The following is a 19,981-nucleotide window of genomic DNA, read 5'->3' as shown; positions in this document are numbered from 1 at the left end:
ATTTCACGCTCTTCAATGTTGCAATAACAGGATCAACAATTGCAATACAAGGAAATCACGTAGTAAAAAGTGGCATCTAATAATGGCACTAACAAGCAGGGTGCCCTTTATTAACTACATATGGAGAGTACCAATGCTTACACTAGTTTATGCTCACTTTATACTTTACAAATATCACTGAAAAATACTATCACTATTCTTGTATATGGATTTCTAAGTTGAAAAAGTTCTCCCAATTCTCTGAAAGCATCATACACTTTCAATAGTTGCCAAATGCAGATAAATATTCTGTCCAATTTCCCCTATACACATACAAATCAATGTGCCTGATAATCTATTGGGGATAGTAGGACACTTAAAGAGGACCTTTCATCAGATTGGGCACAGGCAGTTTTATATACTGCTGGAAAGCTGACAGTGCGCTGAATTCAGCGCACTATCGGCTTTCCCGATCTGTGCCCGGTGTAAAGCGCTATCAGTCCCAGTACCGTAGCGCTTTACAGTCAGAAGGGAGTTTGACAGTTAGCCAGGGACGCCCTTCTGCCCCGCAGCGCCTATCGCGCTGTACTGTGGAGCGGGGAGGAACGCCCCCTCCCCTCCTGATAACACTCATCTATGGACGAGCTGTGTGAGCAGAGGGAGGGGGCGTTCCTCCCCGCTCACACTGTACAGCGTGATAGGCGCTGCTGGGAAGAACGGCGTCCCTGGCTAAGTGTCAGAAACGCCCTTCTGACTGTAAAGCGCTACGGTACTGGGACCGATAGCGCTTTACACCGGGCACAGATCGGGAAAGCCGATAGTGCGCTGAACTCAGCGCACTGTCAGCTTTCCAGCAGTATATAACACTGCCTGTGCCCAGATATGGTGAAAGGTCCTCTCTAAGACAGTCGGACGCTCTCTACAAAAATCAGTGGATGTGAGATTTTTCTACTGTGTGTATGGGGGTCCTAAGGACGGTCACCACAGCAATTTTTTTTTAGCTCTTGGAATCTTATGGAATAGTGGGAAAACATGACTACACCACACAAACTATGGTCATGAGAAACACAGAGCTCGATTCTAGAACTGCAGAGGTTCAGTTCACTACCCTTACTTTATATCTAAATAAATAGAAGCGGCTTGTTGAATATAGAAGAGCAAGGAGACAAACTGGGCAATTTTAATAGATGTAGTAATATTATATATTATATTATAACGGAGAGAAGAACTGACTGGCCATATATTTATTCCACAGGGGTCCCAAGGGGACCTTCATCTATGCTGTCGATAATATGCAGCAGGACATACGAACAGGGTAAGACATATTTATTAGAGATGAGCGAGTAGTATTCGATTGAATATTGAATACTATTATAGTCTATGAGAAAAAACGGGAATGTTGTTCCAGTTTCCATGGAAACCAAGAGTTCGACACATTGGATCCTCCAAGTTCAGGAAGTAGCAGGACGAGGAGGTTTTTGAATTGAATTCAATGGAATTTTCCTGTGTGGTAGTAGACTGATACGAGTATTCAATCGAATAGTAGTATTCGATCGAATACTATTCGCTCATCTCTAATGTTTATCCCTCAAAAATATTGTTCCATGAATCTCTAGAGCAGCAATTCCCAACATCTGTATTAAGGGGGGGGGGGGGGGGACGACTCAATTTCTGGGAAAAATCATATCCAGTGTCTACTGTGACTGTTACAGGTTTTTTTGTTGCCATCTCCTGGCAACTGGGTTCCATGAAATACTGTTCTAGAGCATAGGTCACTAATCCTTCACATCTTTATAAGTAAATGGGTAGAATTTGGTACACAATGTAAAATGTTTATGCATTATGTTAAAGGAGTTTTCCCATCTCACCGTTTCAGCAGTTTGCCTGTTGTCACTTCTTCGCACTTCCTGTATTTCTCCTGCTCACCCCACCCCTGCCTTGCTGAATGGGACACTGAAATATCGCACTACTTCTGCAGATTAGAGAATATGCTCATGCTTGTATAGAATGGTCTCAGTGTTATCTCTCCATGTAAACACATAGATAACAGACTCTGTTTTATCAGCAAACTGCAATTAGCTGAACTGATTGTTCTGCTGCCAGTGAGTGAGTGATGTCACTTGTCCTATCACATAGGTCAGTGGTTATGGTAAAGCTGTGTAAACAATGGGAGGAATAAGTACACATAGCAGACAAAGCATCATTTCTAAAGTAATATATTTAGGAAAAGTCTTCAATTTACATAAGCTGCCAGTATAGATAGGATTCTTGAGATCCTTCAGACAAATACTGAGAGGTGAATGTTATAGTTTGTACAATGAAAAGTTATACAGGTTTCCAATACACTTTCTGTATGAATTCCTCGTAATTTTCTAGATCTCTGCTTGCTGTCACTCAGTCTGCTTACTCTTTGTGGATAAAAACAATCAGTCCATGGTCATGTGATGAGCACACATGTCATATGTCATATGTCATGTGATGAACACGCATAGCTCGTTATAGTCAAAGCACAGTAATCAGACATCTGCCTGGTAACGAGCTGTGCACCTGTGTGTCCGTCACATGACCATGGACTGATTTTTATACACTAGGAGTAACAACGAATGACCGCAAGCAGAGATCGAGAAAGCAGTGGGATATTGACACAGAGTACATTGGAAAATTGACTAACTTTTTATCATGCAATCAATATCAGTGAAATAGACTATTTTCTGAGCACAGTCTCTTTTTATTGCTTATTACAAGGCTGATAAAATCTGACATTTATTACCCAGAGGATGGTGATAGTGCCCTAGAGAAAATGTGGGAGGCCACAGTTAAATTTTCAAAGTTTTCTCAAGAAAACAAACATATGTATAAAAGGAATGATTCCCATAAAAAGGACAGAGGAAAAAGTGACCTTGAGTGACATGGGATACTTTATGTAGGTGGCCTGAGAATGTAAAATTGTAGATTTGAATAGAATGCAGATTTTTCCCATTGAAACAGAAGACAAAATCATAGACTCACAAATTTAGTTGGGATCCCGCTGTTACGGTTCTGTATGTATGATTTTATTTATATATTATATATATATATATATATATTTTTTTTTTTTTTTTTTTTAATTACAAAACCGCTAGATTGCAAGACACTGCAGCGAGGTCCACAGGCCCAGGTGGGCGGCTGTATATCTGGATGCAGACTACCAGTTAACTTCACTGGCAGAGTCGTTAGTGCGGTTCAAGCTGCCAAGGGTTAAATGTCACCTTTGGTCAGCAACACAAAAAGACTCCTTAAACAACCAGGAAAGGAAATAGTTTAAATAGGCTAACTCAGAGACCAAACCTGCTGGCAGCGCCACAGGCTGGAACAGAGACCACTGCTCCAAGCCCTAGTGTAGAGCCGACAGTTCAGGAATTACTGGTCCTTACTAACAGTGCCCAGATAGACAGAGATATCCCCACAAAGAGGCCTAGTCTGGAAACCTGCCTGTATACTGAAACCCAGCCATGAACTACTGTCATTAACCAATTTCCTGTCAAAATGTGAGCACCCGGCAGGCGTCGGCTCACACCATATAAAGGCAAGTCCCCGCCCAACAGGGGCAGTGGCCATGACCTCACCGGTCATGATCAGTATGGCCAAAACAGGACTTAGCCTCTGAGCGGCTCCAAAAGGTCCGAGCACGCTCAGTAGGGGAAAAACTGGATTTAGATTCCAGTCGCCTCACTGCATGAGGCCGAGGGTCGGATTGACCTGCAGGTGGCGCTGTGCGCCGGGAAGGAAACCTGCAAAATCCAATCCTAACACTCGCCTTATCTCTCTCATTTAGGAGTATGTACAGTATAGACATTTATTTTCTTCAGTATAACAAACTTGAAACAAAAGCATATAGCACAAAACATTTTTTGCATCTTAATTTTAATATCCATAATCCAAGCTTTGCCTTTTTCCTGTTGAAAAATCTAGGAGGCTAAAATTTTCCAAAAAGAATAAAGATCATTATTCCATTCTCTGTGCACAAGTAAGATTGCTGCAATAAGATTATATATATAATGTTTTGCTATAGTGGAAAATATTTTTTTCCTTTTTTTAACAACTTTGAGTCACCCACACCCCATTCCTTGAGACTCAATTTCTTTTTTATTTTTTTCTCAATAGAGGGATGATTCTGTCTCTTGTGCCCATACATCCAAAAGTCATGTTTTAAGATTAGTTGCACCATTATAGAGAAATTCTGCTTGGTCATTGACCAGATATTAGCATGTTCGGGTTTACTTGGCTACCCGCCTTACTTAAAAGGTCAGTATAGACTCAAGACTTTTTTTTTTTTATTTTGTTCGGCTTACGTGTTCTTGTAAGGAACAAAGGACTAAGTAAAGAAAACACAGTTTTGGCATACACTTCTCCATTCAGAGGCCTTCCAAAAACTGAAATTGTAATTAGACTTCCTAAACAGAATAAATCCTAGTCTAAGCCGTCTGAAGGATTAAATTAATATAATGAAACTGGTTACAATTATTTCCTGGCCTTCTTTGTGGTACTACGCCCTGAAAGATCATCCACAATATAAACACATTTTAGCAAATGTTCTAAGGGAGAGTGAAAGCAGGGGTGCAGACAGAACAAGAATGCTATACAAGTGAAGGGTGATAAACTAACTGTACAAGGTCTGGAATAGTAATGATGCCCTGTTTCTCCAAAAATAAGTCCTAGCTTGATTTTGCAAGATTTTTGGGGTAGGCATGAAATATAAGCCCTACTTCAAAAATAAGCCCTAGTTACAGTCAGCACTTCCAGCAATAGGTTATGCCACATGACATCACTAATTCGGAGAATAGGTATACCATAGCTCCGAACTGTCCTGGATAAGTGTCCTGCTACTTTTCAAGCGAACAGAAAAAACCTACATGTCTGGTTTTGCGGTCTGCTTGAAAAGTCGGACATCTTTGGGAACGGACAGTTAAGGACACCCTCGGACAGTAAAAGAACGCACCCGATGTCCATTTAAATCAATGCAAAATGTCACGGACACAGCTAGTGTCCAATGCTAATGTCCGCACAAGATTTTGCATGGACATTAGCAGCGGACACTAGCTGTCAAACACCGACGGTAGTGTGAACGCCCCTTACAGAGAGGACACAGCTCCACTGCCATACAAAGTTTTAGAAAGAGAGAGTGCCAGTATGTTTAAGATCCACTGACGCTGCATCATCCATTGTGAATGCAAGTTAGCATTATGGTTACCAACCCTAACCATTTTACAACATTTGTCCAGAGAAAAATCAGAAAAGTTTCTGAATCTATCTGGCGTTTGAAAAATAAGACCTAACCCGAAAGTAAGCCCTAGCCCTTTTTTCAGAGCAAAAAATATTAGAAGACCCCGACTTATTTTCAGAGAAACATGGCAGTAGCATAGTGGCAAACCCCAATCAATAAATATCTAGAAGGTGGTAGGAGCACAACTCATAACACACATTGTTACTTCTATTCTCCAATCCTAAAATGTAAGTTTCCAAGGTGCCCTGTACATTATATATTCATAGTTTCACAGGCAACATCTATAAGCACTGCTGCCAATGCATCAACCTACAGTATGCTAGCATACAATAGGCAACAGTATCCCCCATCTGGCTGGAACTTCACAGCACTGACATAATGTCCTGCTCACCCCTATCTACTTTATGCACACAATACTGATCCGTTTCTGTCCATTGAAATTTAAAGAGTATACAGATCTTAAAAAGATTGATAATATTCCCCCTTTGGAAGCTTCACCTAGCTGAATAATGACGACTACACTCTCCATACAGATGGCTCTTACAAGTTTAAGAAGGGCCTGGTTACTTTTTTGAGAGTAAATATATCACAGTTTATATAAACTAGGATTTGGAGTTGGTCATGAATTTTTTCATGTTATGGGCCAATTGGCGTTTGTCTCATTTTTTTTTTTTTTCCTTACTCTGGCTCCACTTGGTAAGATTGTAGGTTGAACATAATGGACTTTTATCTTTTCCAACCTTATTAACTATGTTACTATTGTTGCTGTTTAGTGGAGGTATTCATGTACATTTTACTTGCCTCTTTTGTTAAGTCCCATTGATGTCAATGGAGAAGGTCATGCAAAAGTAAGGTCATCACTTGTGAGCTATATATGCAGTTCAGGAATCAGCAAACTGGGGTCACCAATTCTAATAGGTGCAGGTGCCACCTTTTGAACTTTCAATTATCAGACATCAATGGCATATCCTATGGACTTACCATGGTTATTAGAAAATAACTCCAACTTTGTTGGAATACAACTCATTTTGCCCTAATGTTCAATCACATGACTCAATCTGTAACTCCATAGTATTACAGTATATACATATTACAATAACACCATCATTGAAGACGTATGATTCAGTGAACAGAGCAGCCACTGGAAATAGACTGACCTCAAACTCTCGGTTGTCATTATTATATTGAACGACATCTGCTATGTACTCAGCAATTGTGTCTAGGAGGAAGGAGATGTCCATTTCTGAGCGTATAACCAGAAATTCACAGAGACTTAAAAAAATAAGAACAACGAAATTAGAAATACTTGAGACACCTCACGACATTGAGCTTTATATGGCAATAAGTTTACACATTAGGGTGAATTTTTGAAAACTTTGAGGCTTTTTCTTATATACAGTAGAATTTATAAGTCCGGTATATCAGACGTAGGCGTCTGCAGTGTGGGTTCCATTGTATGACGTAGATGTAGACGGCAGCAACGATACAAGTGTAGACAGAGCTTAGGCAGCACAAATTTGTAGACACAACTATAACAAAGTCTAAAGCTTTATCCCTATATTAATGGACCCGATTAATGACATCAATTCATTTCCTGTCAATGCAGTCTAGCTAAAGTCATTTCCAGAAATTAGATCCCTGAACTCGATCTGTTATGACGCTTCAGGAGTAGCTGCAGCCTTTGGAGAAACGTAGCAGTAATGTTTACACTGGCTTCGATACAAGACCATAAAACACCAAATATTATATGTTGGCTCATTAGTTGCTATAAAAAGGAATACATCCAAATTAAACCTTGGCTCCGGACCACAAGATTAGAGAAAAAAAAAATAATAAAATTGTACGGGTGTTACATTGTGTTTGTTGTCATTCATAACTGAGTAATTCAGAAATTCATCAGTCTTGTGGGGGAAAACTGTTTTGGTGGGACCAACTGTCCCAAGTGAAATTGGGGGGTCTTTGGACTCTTCCCGACAGATGAAGTCAGGAGAAAGAATGCTTTATCATATTCAATTTCAACGCCCAATCTTTTTGTTCTCAGGGGAGGTAAGTCGCCGCCAGTGGTGTCTGGAAGCAGCATACTCCCTTCTCCCTATTAAGATTACATTACTGACACTCCCAGCTATGTAGTAATACAAGAGTGGATAACAAAGTAGACTAGCCAAGCCTTAATGGAAGCAGTAACTAAGGTCATATCGTCACCAGGCTTTTAGAAAGACTTTTGTATTTTCGGGGTAAATCATTTTAACAAGTAGCCAATAGCATAAAGATTATACAGAGTGCACAGTATTTTAGAATAGGCCGATACCTAAGCAACTTACTATAAGTCTTTGGTTATTTTTATATAGTTCTCCTTGTAATCCAAGAGTTCTATTAATGTGTCTGAGGCCAGCTTGACCATCCTCGGGCAATCGGAGTGATTTCTTGATAGAGAAGCCTGCACAACATCCATATATTCTACAAAGCAAAAGTTGAAACCCCTTGTGAAAATTGACAACATACATGTACAAAAGTTCTCACATAAAAGAGGGCCTTGTTGACCAATCAGATGCACTTTTTTATTCTTCTAGCTTGGCTTATAAAATAAAATTGAATTGTGGTTACTTGGGATTTGGTACAAGAAACCCAACTCTATGAATTGTAAGTCTCAGACTTGCAGGACCTTTTCTTCCAGCAATATCCAACATACATTGCATTGGAGTCTCCAACACAGAGATGAAGCCGGCCTTAGAGAAATAGCAATTAAAGCGACAAGTGAAGCTACTACATAGCAACATTCTCATAGATCTTAGTAGTGTAAAATAGTGTAATATATGCAAATAATATGGATGGAGAAGACTAGACCCTCCTCCACACTAACACATTTAAGTGTCCAAGCTCAAAGTGAATGTTCACAAATGGAGTACCACTTTAAAAGCAGTATCCTAGTTACACACTGGCAGCTTTGTAGTTGCTGTATTGTTGACTGCAGGGGAATAAAAGCATAACATATTATTATTGACAATAATTTAAGGCAATTAAAGAGTAAAGCTATAGATAATGGATTTCATTTCTAGTGACTTACGGCAGCAAATAAATGTTCATACAAAAAAAAAAAAAAAAATGCCATTACCTATTTTGTAATGAGTATTACTAGAGATCTGGTATTTTGTCCAGTATACGAATCTCATATACAGAGCAATAGGAACACTGTGTGCTACCCTATGGTTACTTCTGACATAATAGCTTGTATTGGAGTAGACCAAAATGCCCACACCCCCAAAGTTGTTTTTTTTTTTTTTTTTTAGAAAATAAAATCCCCATGATAGAAAGACAAAGGTACAATGGTGAAATATATTATGTCTGATTTATAATAATTTATGCCAGTTTACTGGTGTAAGTGATGCCTGAAAGCTACATTCGCTATGAGCTGGCATAGATTACACATGGCCCCGCTGGAGGATGGGCCTTATTTATGGCCTCTTGCCATGGCTCAGTGGTTAGCGCAAATCTAGCCAAGGATGACATCTGCAAGGAGTTTGTGTATTCTGTCCACCGTTGCATAGGTTTCCTCCAGGTAGTCCAGTTTCCTCACACACTTCACGAACATACTGAATTTAGAGTGTGAGCCCTGCTTGGTGGAGCCCTGTCAATAACTGCGCTATAAAAATACACTAAATAATCATGTGCTTCCTCTGTTGGGGCCCGGTTTATCAGGACCGTTGTACTGTACGCCTGGCCAAATACACCCCCCCTCCCCCATAGAAGTTTGCAGCCCATAATATTTTGACTTGACACAAGCAGATCCCCAGAATGGCTCATTTGATTCAAGACCAGTGGAAAGGCAGGTGTTAGCTCTTTTGAGAATCATAATGGCTGTCTCTTTTGGTTGATAGCACATAGAGGCGCAAAAAAAGAAGGGAATTAGTTTCCCATGACATCTGTATTGTAAAGGGTTAAAACTACCTCTTGATGATTCTCTCCTTCAATCTAGTTCTGATGTTAGTGGTCTCTGTCAGTTGTTTAAGCTTTCTAGAGCATCTTGAGATTGTCTGATACAGAAGGTGTAAGGTCAAATCCCAAACCAGTGACCAACAGGCATACATGTGGCTTCTGGAAAATTCTATACATTAAGAATAGGGGCTGGGTGAACAACTATACAACTATACATTGGGTTATGCTATGACAGTCAACCATTCATTCCAGACATCTGCTTGGTTCCCATCATCTGTAATTTGCCTGTATACCCTTGGCTATCAGCTAGATGACATTGGGTGTACCCCACAGTTGTAGTCTTGTTAATTGTCTTTTACTTGCTTGTTTATTTTCTATCCTTCTATGAAATCACTTACATCAGTGATGTGCGACATTCCTGATTCATTACCATTAGAACCCATGTTCCTTCCAAAAATGAAATCAGCCAAGACTAAATGTGGATGCGGATTGGTTTCTTTGGGTAATTGCTCTACTTTATATGGTCAATATATAAATGACATATGTATTTACTTCCTCATATGTTATGCAAATGCAAAGCATTCTGTCCAAGACGCCCAATTCCACACATTATTGTATACAAGTGTATGGACATATGTGAGACTTGAATGACTGCCTGGATTATCCTCAGCATACATTCTTGATGTGACTGCCAACATACATACTACCATACCAACATCTACCATGTCAGCCACCAGCAATTAAAATTCTGGGCAGGACAAAGCCATCTATACAACTAGCAATTATTAACAAGAGCTCAGCTGCGACATGGGCTCCGCTACCAGAGATGCACCATTGAATGTCTCAGCTGCACAGGAAATGTTGCCCGCCTCACATTTGGCACGTGGATAGAATTGGTTTGCAGAAAGACAGAACTTTGTACTTATCTTATACTACTTTCACAAGAATCAGAAAGTAAAAAATGCTAATAAAAAACTATATATACCGCTCCTGGATTTAAACATACAGACCTGTCTGATATCAGAATGGAGAGGATGGGAACAGGGGCTACAGCACAGTCCTAGTCTACTCATATCATCACAAATGCAATGAAAACTATAGTGTGCATTTTACAGAAATTTGTACATACAATTATACAGACAGGCAAGGTATGTCGATACTTACAGTGCCTTAGAAAATGGGTACAGCCATGAACCTCTGATTTATACAGAGATGCAATTTCAAATTCCATAAAAGCATAGCTCCAATTATAAAACAATGTTTCGTATATGAATAGTACTGGTGGTGAATATGAGAAACTTTGTACTATATCTTATTTGAGAAATATGTTTCCTTCTCCACTTTTCAGGCAGAGTTACTATTTTACAAAGAAGTCTGTGGAGAAGGAAGGAAAGGCTGCTGGAAAAGACACAAGTAACTGAAACTGCTGAACTGAGTGAGCGCGGTCTTCTGACACTGCTGTATAGCTGAAGACTCTACCACACATAATAAAGACAAAAAATCCTTTAACTAGTTGCCAGCAGTGTCTGTTTAACCATATACTACACTGCAGGATTTTAATTAACAACCAAGTTTTATGCAGCAAAATCCCAAATTATAACACAGAGGAAGACCAACTATATTAGTATTAGTGAAGCCAGTGTATACATTCACTAGGAAGGTTTCGTAACTTGTAAATAACTAATCTTTAAAGATGGAAACATTTTTGTTTGAACACAAACATATAAAAAAAAAAAAAAAAAAAAAAAAAAAATCCACCCCTTTTCCTAGGACCCAAATAAAATTAAAAAAAAAAAATGAAATAAATTAGACATCCCCATTTCCAAAAAAAGGACTAAAACATATATACGAATATTTTGCTAATATTGTGAACACCATACTGGTAAAAAGAAAGTAAAACATGCAAATGCAGATTTTTTTTTTTGTGCCATTTCGCCTCTCTTTAAAAAAAATAAATAAAAAAAATTAACAAATAAATTAAATAAATCCTACGTTTTGTGCTGCGAAAAAAAACCTCTTACAACACCTCCACACACAGAAACCTAAAAAGTTATGAGTTACAGAATCTAGAGACTAAAATAGATTTTTGTAATTTTCCAAAGTTTTGGATTTATGTAAAGGTATTGAAACATGACAAAAGGATCTAAATTTAGTATCACTGATCGTGCCTATCTATCTATCTATCTACACATATATATATATACACACACACACACACACACACACACACAGGGTGGCCATAATATAACCTCAGGTGTTAGGAGTCATGTGCAGGCTGACCCAATGGACAGAATTGCCTGAAAATTTGTATGTGTGCTAATCAAGGCATGGGGAAACTGACGGCATAAAAAAAAAACAAAAAAAAAACAAAAACACACTAAAAATCACCACCAACTGCTTCCTCGGGACAATGACACCCGCATGACATTTGCATTAATGTTTCTGGCCATAGTAGAAGTGGATGCCAATCGGCCATGGAATATCCTGTGGAGCGACAAAGCGCATTTTTACCTGAATGGAATGGTCAACACACAGAACTGTTGCATATGGGCCACCGAAAACCCGTGTGCGCTTGAGGGGGTTCCGCTGTATTCGCCCAAGGTGACCGTTTGGTGTGGGTTCACCTCATCGTTCATGATTGAACTGTTCTTTTTCGAACATTTGGGCCCAACTGGGGTTGCCACCTGTTCCGTCACAGCAGCGAGGTATTGGACAATGCTGGATACAGTGGTCGTTCCCCAACTCCAACAGCGGCAGTGTCTGCAGACGATCACCTTCATACAGGATGGAGCCCCTCCTCACATCGCAAATCCTGTGAAGAACACTCTTCATGCACATTTTCCCGATGACAGGATTTTGAGCCGCTCATTCCCTACAGCGTGGCCACCGCGCTCTCCGGATCTCACTCCTTGTGATTTCTGGTTGTGGGGACACTTGAAGAAGCGTGTTTAACGGGGGAATGTCGAAACCCTGCCTGACCTCAAAGACCGCATCACGTTGGAAGTGCGCAGCATCTCACCAGAGACGTTACACCCAAGCATCGAGCACGTTCTGCATAGGATGACCATGCTCACCATGCATGATGGCGGCCACATTGAACAGTCATGCTAGTCGATGGTCCAAATGGGACATCCCCAAGTATCGTCAGACGGGTTTTTTGTATTAAATTTATTTATTTATTTTTCTTTTCATGCCATCCGTTTCCCCATGCCTTGATTAGCACACATACAAATTTTCAGGCAATTCCGTCCATTGGGTCAGCCTGCACACGACTCCAAACACCTGAGGTTATATTATGGCCAGTGTGTGTGTGTGTGTGTGTGTGTGTGTGTGTGAGATATATATATATATATATATATATATATATATATATATATATATATATATATATATATATTAGTGTCATTTTGGATACATAGTGAATAGGAATGAGCGAGTAGTGAAATATTTGAGATTTGATATTCGTTTCGAGTAGAGCCTCAATATTCGACTACTCGATCGAATATCGAATTCCATTACACTCTATGGGGGGAAAAAAATGCTCGTTTCAGGTGAAACCACTATTCGACTAAAGGAGAGTCACCAAGTCCACGAGTAACAGGAGGAGAATGTTTAGGAGGAGCGCTGTGCAGTTAAAGTGCAAGGACCCCATAGACTATAACGGGTCCATGCGCTTTAACTGCACAGCACTTGCAGTTGCACTGATATTCCGTTCGGGGGGGGGGAATCCTCCTGCGCTTCTCCAAGCGCTAATGTGAACTTACTCGTCCTATAGAACCAGCATTGATTGGCCGAATGCTATACACTGTATAGCATTCGGCCAATCAACGCTGGTTCTGCAGCAGGCTCTTCTTTGCTAGTCGGGAGAGCTGGCAGCTTTCGGTTATGCAGGAGCTGACTTTTTCTCATAGGAATGCATTGACCAGCTTTTATTGGCTGAATGCTATACAGTGTACAGCATTCGGCCAATCAACACTGGTTGTGCTGGAGGCTCATCTGTGATGAGGTGGAGTCTAAGATCAGACCACAGCAGTCTCCATTGTGGTCCAATCTTAGACTCCGCCTCGTCACAGATGAGCCTCCGACAGAACCAGCGTTGATTTGCCGATTGCTATACACTGTATAGCATTCGGCCAATCAATGCTGGTTCTGAATCGAATCTTTACTGCGAATAGGAGTAGTATTCGAACGAGTACGAGTATTTCGAATACCGTAGTATTCTATCGAATACCTACTCGATCGAATACTACTCGCTCATCTCTAATAGTAAACACCATAAGAACAAAAGCAGTTTCTCATCACATTTCCTCCTTTCTGAAGTTTTTTCCAGCTTCCCTTTACATTGTACATAATATTCTAAGGTACCATTTCGAAGTACAATTTGTCCTGCACATAAGCCCTCATACAGCTCGGTGAATGTATAAATAATGCAGGCAAAAATACAAGCATATAACACTCCATAACAGCACTGTGAGTAATGTGATCCTGCACGGTTTCCTACATAGCCCTACAGATACAAGTCACACATTCATTCACACTTACCTGAAAAATTCAGAACAGCTTTAACTGGTGCACTACTGGCAACAGCTGCATGGGCCAAGTGAGGGTACTTTATGCGATACCATGCTGCAAGGCACCCAGGGTAGGAACCGCCAAATACAACCCACTTCCTGTTACCCAATCCCAGTTTCTCAGTCATCACTGTCTGGAAATGGGCAAGATCTGCCAAGGCTTGCTGACTACTCAGATACCGTAAATTCGCCACACACATATCCCTATAGAAAGAAGCAGAGCATGGCTATTGTAAGGCATTTAGAATATACATCACACATCATAGACATGTTGGTTATTGGCGATAACATCTCATTGTATCATGGACAAATAACTGGAGAACATAAAGCAATAATCCAGGCAACATAGATATAACTACCAGGACCACAAGAATAGCAGCTACTATTGGGCCCAACAACCAGCAGGAGCCAGGTCAGCTTAGATGTGATGGGTTTTCATCTCCTGACCATTTTTGTTTCTGTAGTGGGGCCCTGTAGTTGTTTTTACAGCCTACCATTTGACGATTTACAAAATAAATTTGATGTGGATTAGAAAATTATGGAAAATATCCCTAATATATAGCAAATGCTGATTTTGATATTCTATGCGGATAATAATTAAAATAGGGGAGATTTATCAATGTTGGCATCACACGAGTGGGGGTCAGTCTTCCCCTAAACATACAGAGCCATCACCACCCTGCAGTCCTCAGTCCATTCCATTGCGTCAAAATAAGCGTCACAATGGCTACAGAAATATGGTGTTTGGCACCAATGTCATTTTCATTGATTATTGGAAACTGAGCTGTGGATTTGGAATTAGAATTGTGGCTACTTTTGGGTGGAGTAAGAGTTGGAATTGGATTTGGTAACTTTTTTCCAACGTCAATAAAATGATTTTATACATTACAGAATTACTGATCTTGTATGAAGAATATATTAAATTTGATGTATGGTCTGTTGCATTTTCTTTCATAGAAAGTCACTCAATAGATTTTTGTGAATTAGAGGATTTTACTATTTCTGTTTGACCTTGACAGTCAGCCATTTTGAAGAGGTTAGAAAGTGAGGCTTTGGTGGTTTGGCCCATCAGCTCCACAGTCCTGATAAGTTGACGGAATTCCCTACATGACTATTTTTGCAGCCTTTATGGGTTTACAAGGGTTAACCAGTGTTATGCACTTTATTGTAATAACTTTAATGATACACAATGTAGTACATCTTTGATTTGGATCACCCCCCCCCCCCATCATCATCATTAATCATACTTAGTTGGGTGACTCTTGCCATAGAATCGGTGTTCCAATAGCAGACATAGGGCTCCCATCTTCTCAGCATATGTGATCCAAGTGCCCTGCGTCATCCATCCTGGGTTAGCGGCGCCTTCTCCTCCAATCATCAGAAACACGGGACCATCACTTTGGGCAAAGGAGTCATTCATGAAATATCTCTGGAAAAGCAAATCAATGCAAACAGCACATTAGTATAAACCATCCTAAAGCAAGATAAACAAGTAGGAGTGGTATTTTCTGTATTTCCTCTGCAGGTAAGGCTACATTGATATTTGCGCTGAAGTTGGAGACTCCGTTGCAATGTCCACCTAAAATCGGCAGGCGAAAAAGTTTTTTTCGTCAATAAAGTTCAGATTTAAAACAATAGGCACGTAGCGAGCCCCATTTTAGTCAATGAGGTCTGCTGGCCTACATATATGACCACTGTTCTAGCGGTCTATCTGTCCATTGTTCTGGTTCTCCAATGGACCAGAACAATGGAAGGCAATGGTAGCGTGAACCTACCGGAAACCTATGTTACAGGCAATACTCTTCAATGAAAAGTTGTCATACAATCTAGTTTGTACAGAACTGGAAAAGGCGATAGACAAACTAATATCTTCATTACAGAGTATACTGAAGTATATGACCCCGTCAGTCTCAGCGCCCTTCCCTGCCTACAAAGTAAGACTGCTAAAACTATTGCTAGTGTACATCAGGTTTAGCATGACCCCTAGTGGTCATATAAAGAAGCAAGCAGACTTTGCATGTTCCACATTTAAAATAATCACATCTTACTTTTTTTTTTCTTTTTTTTTTTAAATGTCTGCTGTATTCATAGCAGAATAATATGGAGATTTAGAATTACATAATAAAATGTAAAATGTGTGTTTGTAAACTGCCTAAAACCTAATTCACACAAAAACACTGACCAATTGCCATCAGAGTTTTAAGTCCACAAATCTCCAGATTTAGTATGCGTTTTGATTTTTCCATGGTTCATCAGTTTTTTTGTTTTGCAATATTTTCAATTTCAGTAGTATCTGTGTGCATTTCACGATTTTCACAGACCTGTCTGGTCCAAAAAAGTGACTATAGTAGGTCATGTTTTCATAGCTCGGTGGATAAAAAACAAACAAACAAAAAAAAAAAACGGATGTCTGCACCCACCCATGGAAAACAATGAGGCTGTGCATCGTCATTGGAGAACATGAAAATAAACAAAAAAAAAAAAAAAAAAAGTGACAACAATTCAGAACACATGATACTTCTCTTTTTTAAATCTACTTCTGGTTTTAGCTTCAAAATCCACATCTATAAAATCTAAGGAAGCCTGCACACGGAGTTACGCTCCGCTCATTCTGAACGTAAAATTTGTTCAGAATGAGCGCATAAAAACCAGCTCCCATTGATTTCTTTGGGTGCCGGCATACGCGTGTATCACATTGAAAGCAATATGGAAGAAAAGCCTCCCATTGATTTCAATGGGGAGCGCACGTATGCCGGCACCCATAGAAATCAATGATAGCTGTTTTTACGCGCTCATTCTGAACAAATTTTATGTTCAAAATGAGCAGAACATAACTCCGTGTGCAGGCTCCCTAAATGAGTTTCCTTACCTTAGGCCGGTTGCAGACAACCATGGTCATGGTCAGTGTACTATCCGTATATTTTACAGATAGCACACTGACTCATTCTTTTCTATGGGCTCGTACACATGAACGTGAATTTCACAGTCCTATGTGCGAGCCATCAGTCTGGGATGCAGAAAATAGAACAGGTCCTGTCCCAGTCCTATTTTGCGGCCTTTGCTTCCGTGGCTCCTGTTCATCGAATGAAATGAGCCGCGGAAATACTGCCCACATACTGTCCGTGCTTTTAATTTATGGCCAGCCGGTTGCAGCACGGTACTCTGCTGGGGGACCCCCCCAAACAGAATACCAAACACATTGACAAGCGGTGAGCACTGGAAGCACACGGACCCTATAGACTATAATGGGGTCCGTGTGTTTTCCACGCGGTGCCCATACGAGTCATACGAAAAGGAAAGTAGTTCATGAAGTATTTTTTCTCTTCATGACTTGTGCAGACAGCAAGCAGAAAACACACGGACTCCATTATAGTCACGACTCTATACGGTCCATGTGCTTTCATAAGCTCACCGCTTGTCAATTCGTTCCCCCAAGCGGACGCTCCAAACAGAATGCCGAACGCAGATGTGAACCAGGCCTTATACTTCTAACTTCTGCTTAATCCATTCTTGGCTTTGACTCAAAAAGTGCCACAAAATCTGCAACAACGGGGCAACACGGTGGCTCAGTGGTTAGTACTGCAGCCTTGCAACGCTGGAGTCCTGGGTTCGAATCCCACCAGGAACAACATCTGTAAGGAATTTGTATGTTCTCCCCGTGTTTGCATGGATTTCCTCCCATACTACAAAGACACACTGATTAGGGGGAGAAAAAAAAAACAAAAAAAAAAAAAAAAACGACATTGTGATCCCTGTATGGGGCCCACAATTCAAATTTAAAAAAAAAAATAAAAAATCTGCAACAACAACAAAAAAAAGCTTTGTTTCCTTCAATGTGAGGACTCAGCCTTAGCCACTCTTACCTTTGGCTCAAAAAACACAGCAAAATCTATACCCTCACAAAAGAAGCTGTGATAAAATAGGTTGTTAGATCCCAATTTAAAACTCAACATTTCTACTTCAGAGGTAGAGGTGCATTTCTTTTTCTTCTGTGAGGGTATAGTACTAAATACCCATATCTCAGCTTCTTATGTAACACAATTTATTGCCCTCAATATTTGCATTACTAATTCTATGGGAGCTCATGAAGAATCAAGTGCTGCAAAACAGAATCTCATAGTTCTATGGGTTCCGTCTTACGGGCGCTACACATTGAAATCAATGGGAGGCCTTTTAACCCATTGATTTCAATGTGCTATGCCCGTTAAATGGAACCCATTGAAGAAGTCAATGAGATTCTGTTTTGGAGGGCTGATTCTGACATGAGTTACGTGTCAGAATCAATGCCGCGTTACATCGTGTGCACAGGCCCTTACTTTGATTTTTTCCTGACATATTGCTTTAAAACACCTTATGTACCACCATGGTAATAATTGTCAAACTCATTCTCCCGAAAAAAAAAAAAAAAAAAAAAAAAAAAAGGAAACACACACACACACACACACACGATTCCTTATGGACCTCCCTTCAAAAAAAAAAAAAAGTTACAGTTGTCGCAGCATGGCTACTTCAAGGCTTTGCTTTCCAAGTGTTGGATTCTTTATTTTTTTTTTTAAAGGCGTTAAAATGTAGGGAAAAAAAACAAAACAAAATACATATTTTGTATCCCTGAACTCGTACTGACTTATAGAACACAGGTGACATCAACTGCTCAGTGAAAGTGATAAAACCGATGCCCAAAAGAAATTTGTGCGAACACAGTTTTTCTCCAATTCCACCTCATCCTGAATTTTTTTTTCCCCATCTTCCCAGTACATCTTACAGAATATTAAATGGTATCATTACAAAGTACAGTTTGTCCTGCAAAAAGTAAGTGCTTAAACAGTTCTGTGAACGAAAAAAAAAAAATGGCTGCCAAAAAATTTGAGAAGTCACGCTTTGGTCCCTCACATGTAACTTGCTGAGGAGACTAACATCAGGGGGAAAATATTATTGTATATTGTATGGGTGGGCACTATGTCAGCCAGAAATATTTGCTGTGACACACTTTGGTTGCCATGTACAGTATGCTGTGTGTTACCCTTTATTTAATATAAGGGACAGTTCACACTAGCATTCACGGACTCCGTCCCCCATTCTGTTTAAGACGCAAGGACTATTATCTCCATCGATTTTGGGCAGAAACCTGGAAGACCCCATTAGTCTATAGAGACTGCAGGTTTCTGTGACTAACGGCTTTTTAAGTGGGTAAGGTTTCTGTTTTTCGGGTCCGTAAGCGAATCCGAAGGATTGAAAACCCAAATGCTAGTGTGAGCCGAGCGTCTTATTTTACTGACCTGATCCTGTATGGGTAGGAAATAGTTAATCATGTAAATGTTCTTTTCGAAGAGGAACTGAACCACATGATAATCTAGGTGGTTATTTGGTTTTTAGCTACTCAGCAGTCAACTGTCTGTTCAGCACACATTCAGCAGCACATGGTGTATAAAGCTCAATACTAGAGAGGTTAATATTTGTACAGAAGGAGAGTGTTACATACAGTGGCGTGTCTTGTGAGCCCGGTTGCAAACTTTCATCCGGCACCTCCCCCCCAGCGGTAGCCCACACAGTATTATATGCCCAGCAGTGGGGGCCCCCCACAGTATTATATACCCACCAGTGGCCCCCCACACCGACAGTTTTACATGCCCACCAGTGGCCCCCATAGTATTACATGCCCACCATTGTCATCACCCCACCCCCACACATAGTATCATATACCAGGCAGTGGCCAAAATATAACATGCCCAGCAGTGTTCCCCCACATACAGTATTACATGCCCAGCAGTGTCCTCCTCCCCAGAGTATAATAATCGGAGGCCTAGGGAAGGTGAATAAAAATAAACACTAATATTCACCTTTCCTGGGCATCCTGGCTCCGGCTGTCTTCAGCATCTTTGGGCATCTTTCCGGCATCCCTGCTGAGGCCTGTGATTGGTCCTCAGAGGTCACCTGGGAGCGTACTGACGTCATTTCGCTGCTGCGTCCCATGGGACCACTGGCGCCTAATCACAGGCCTCAGTCACAAGACGGAAGAGTGCTGGAGAGGACGCGGAGCATAAATATAGTCACCTCTCCTGGACTAGTATGTATAGAGGTTGGGGTATCAGGCGCTCCCCAACCACTGTCATAGTTGGACGGGGCCCAGCTATCTCCAGCTGGCTGTGGACCCTTAGATGGTCAATAGATGGTCTTATTTAGATATTGCAGTGCTTCTATCACTAGACATACCAGAAAGCTCTTGTGAGATATAATA

General features: G+C 40.5%; 1 protein-coding gene across 1 annotated transcript in view; it reads right to left on the bottom strand.

The window, feature by feature from the left end:
* LOC142198066 (putative serine protease K12H4.7) overlaps positions 1 to 19,981 on the bottom strand; it is a 44,069-nt gene that overhangs the window by 23,123 nt on the left and 965 nt on the right. Inside the window, exons 2-5 of the mRNA XM_075268872.1 lie at positions 14,994 to 15,175; positions 13,718 to 13,950; positions 7,564 to 7,699; positions 6,400 to 6,514 (exon numbers count right to left, since the gene is read on the bottom strand). Coding sequence (XP_075124973.1) covers positions 6,400 to 6,514; positions 7,564 to 7,699; positions 13,718 to 13,950; positions 14,994 to 15,175 — 666 coding nt within the window. The remainder of the gene's footprint in view (positions 1 to 6,399; positions 6,515 to 7,563; positions 7,700 to 13,717; positions 13,951 to 14,993; positions 15,176 to 19,981) is intronic.

The sequence above is a fragment of the Leptodactylus fuscus genome, chromosome 3, assembly GCF_031893055.1.
Source record: "Leptodactylus fuscus isolate aLepFus1 chromosome 3, aLepFus1.hap2, whole genome shotgun sequence".
In the NCBI taxonomy this organism is placed as follows: Eukaryota; Metazoa; Chordata; class Amphibia; order Anura; family Leptodactylidae; genus Leptodactylus; species Leptodactylus fuscus.
This window is presented reverse-complemented; position numbering and strand designations above follow the sequence as displayed.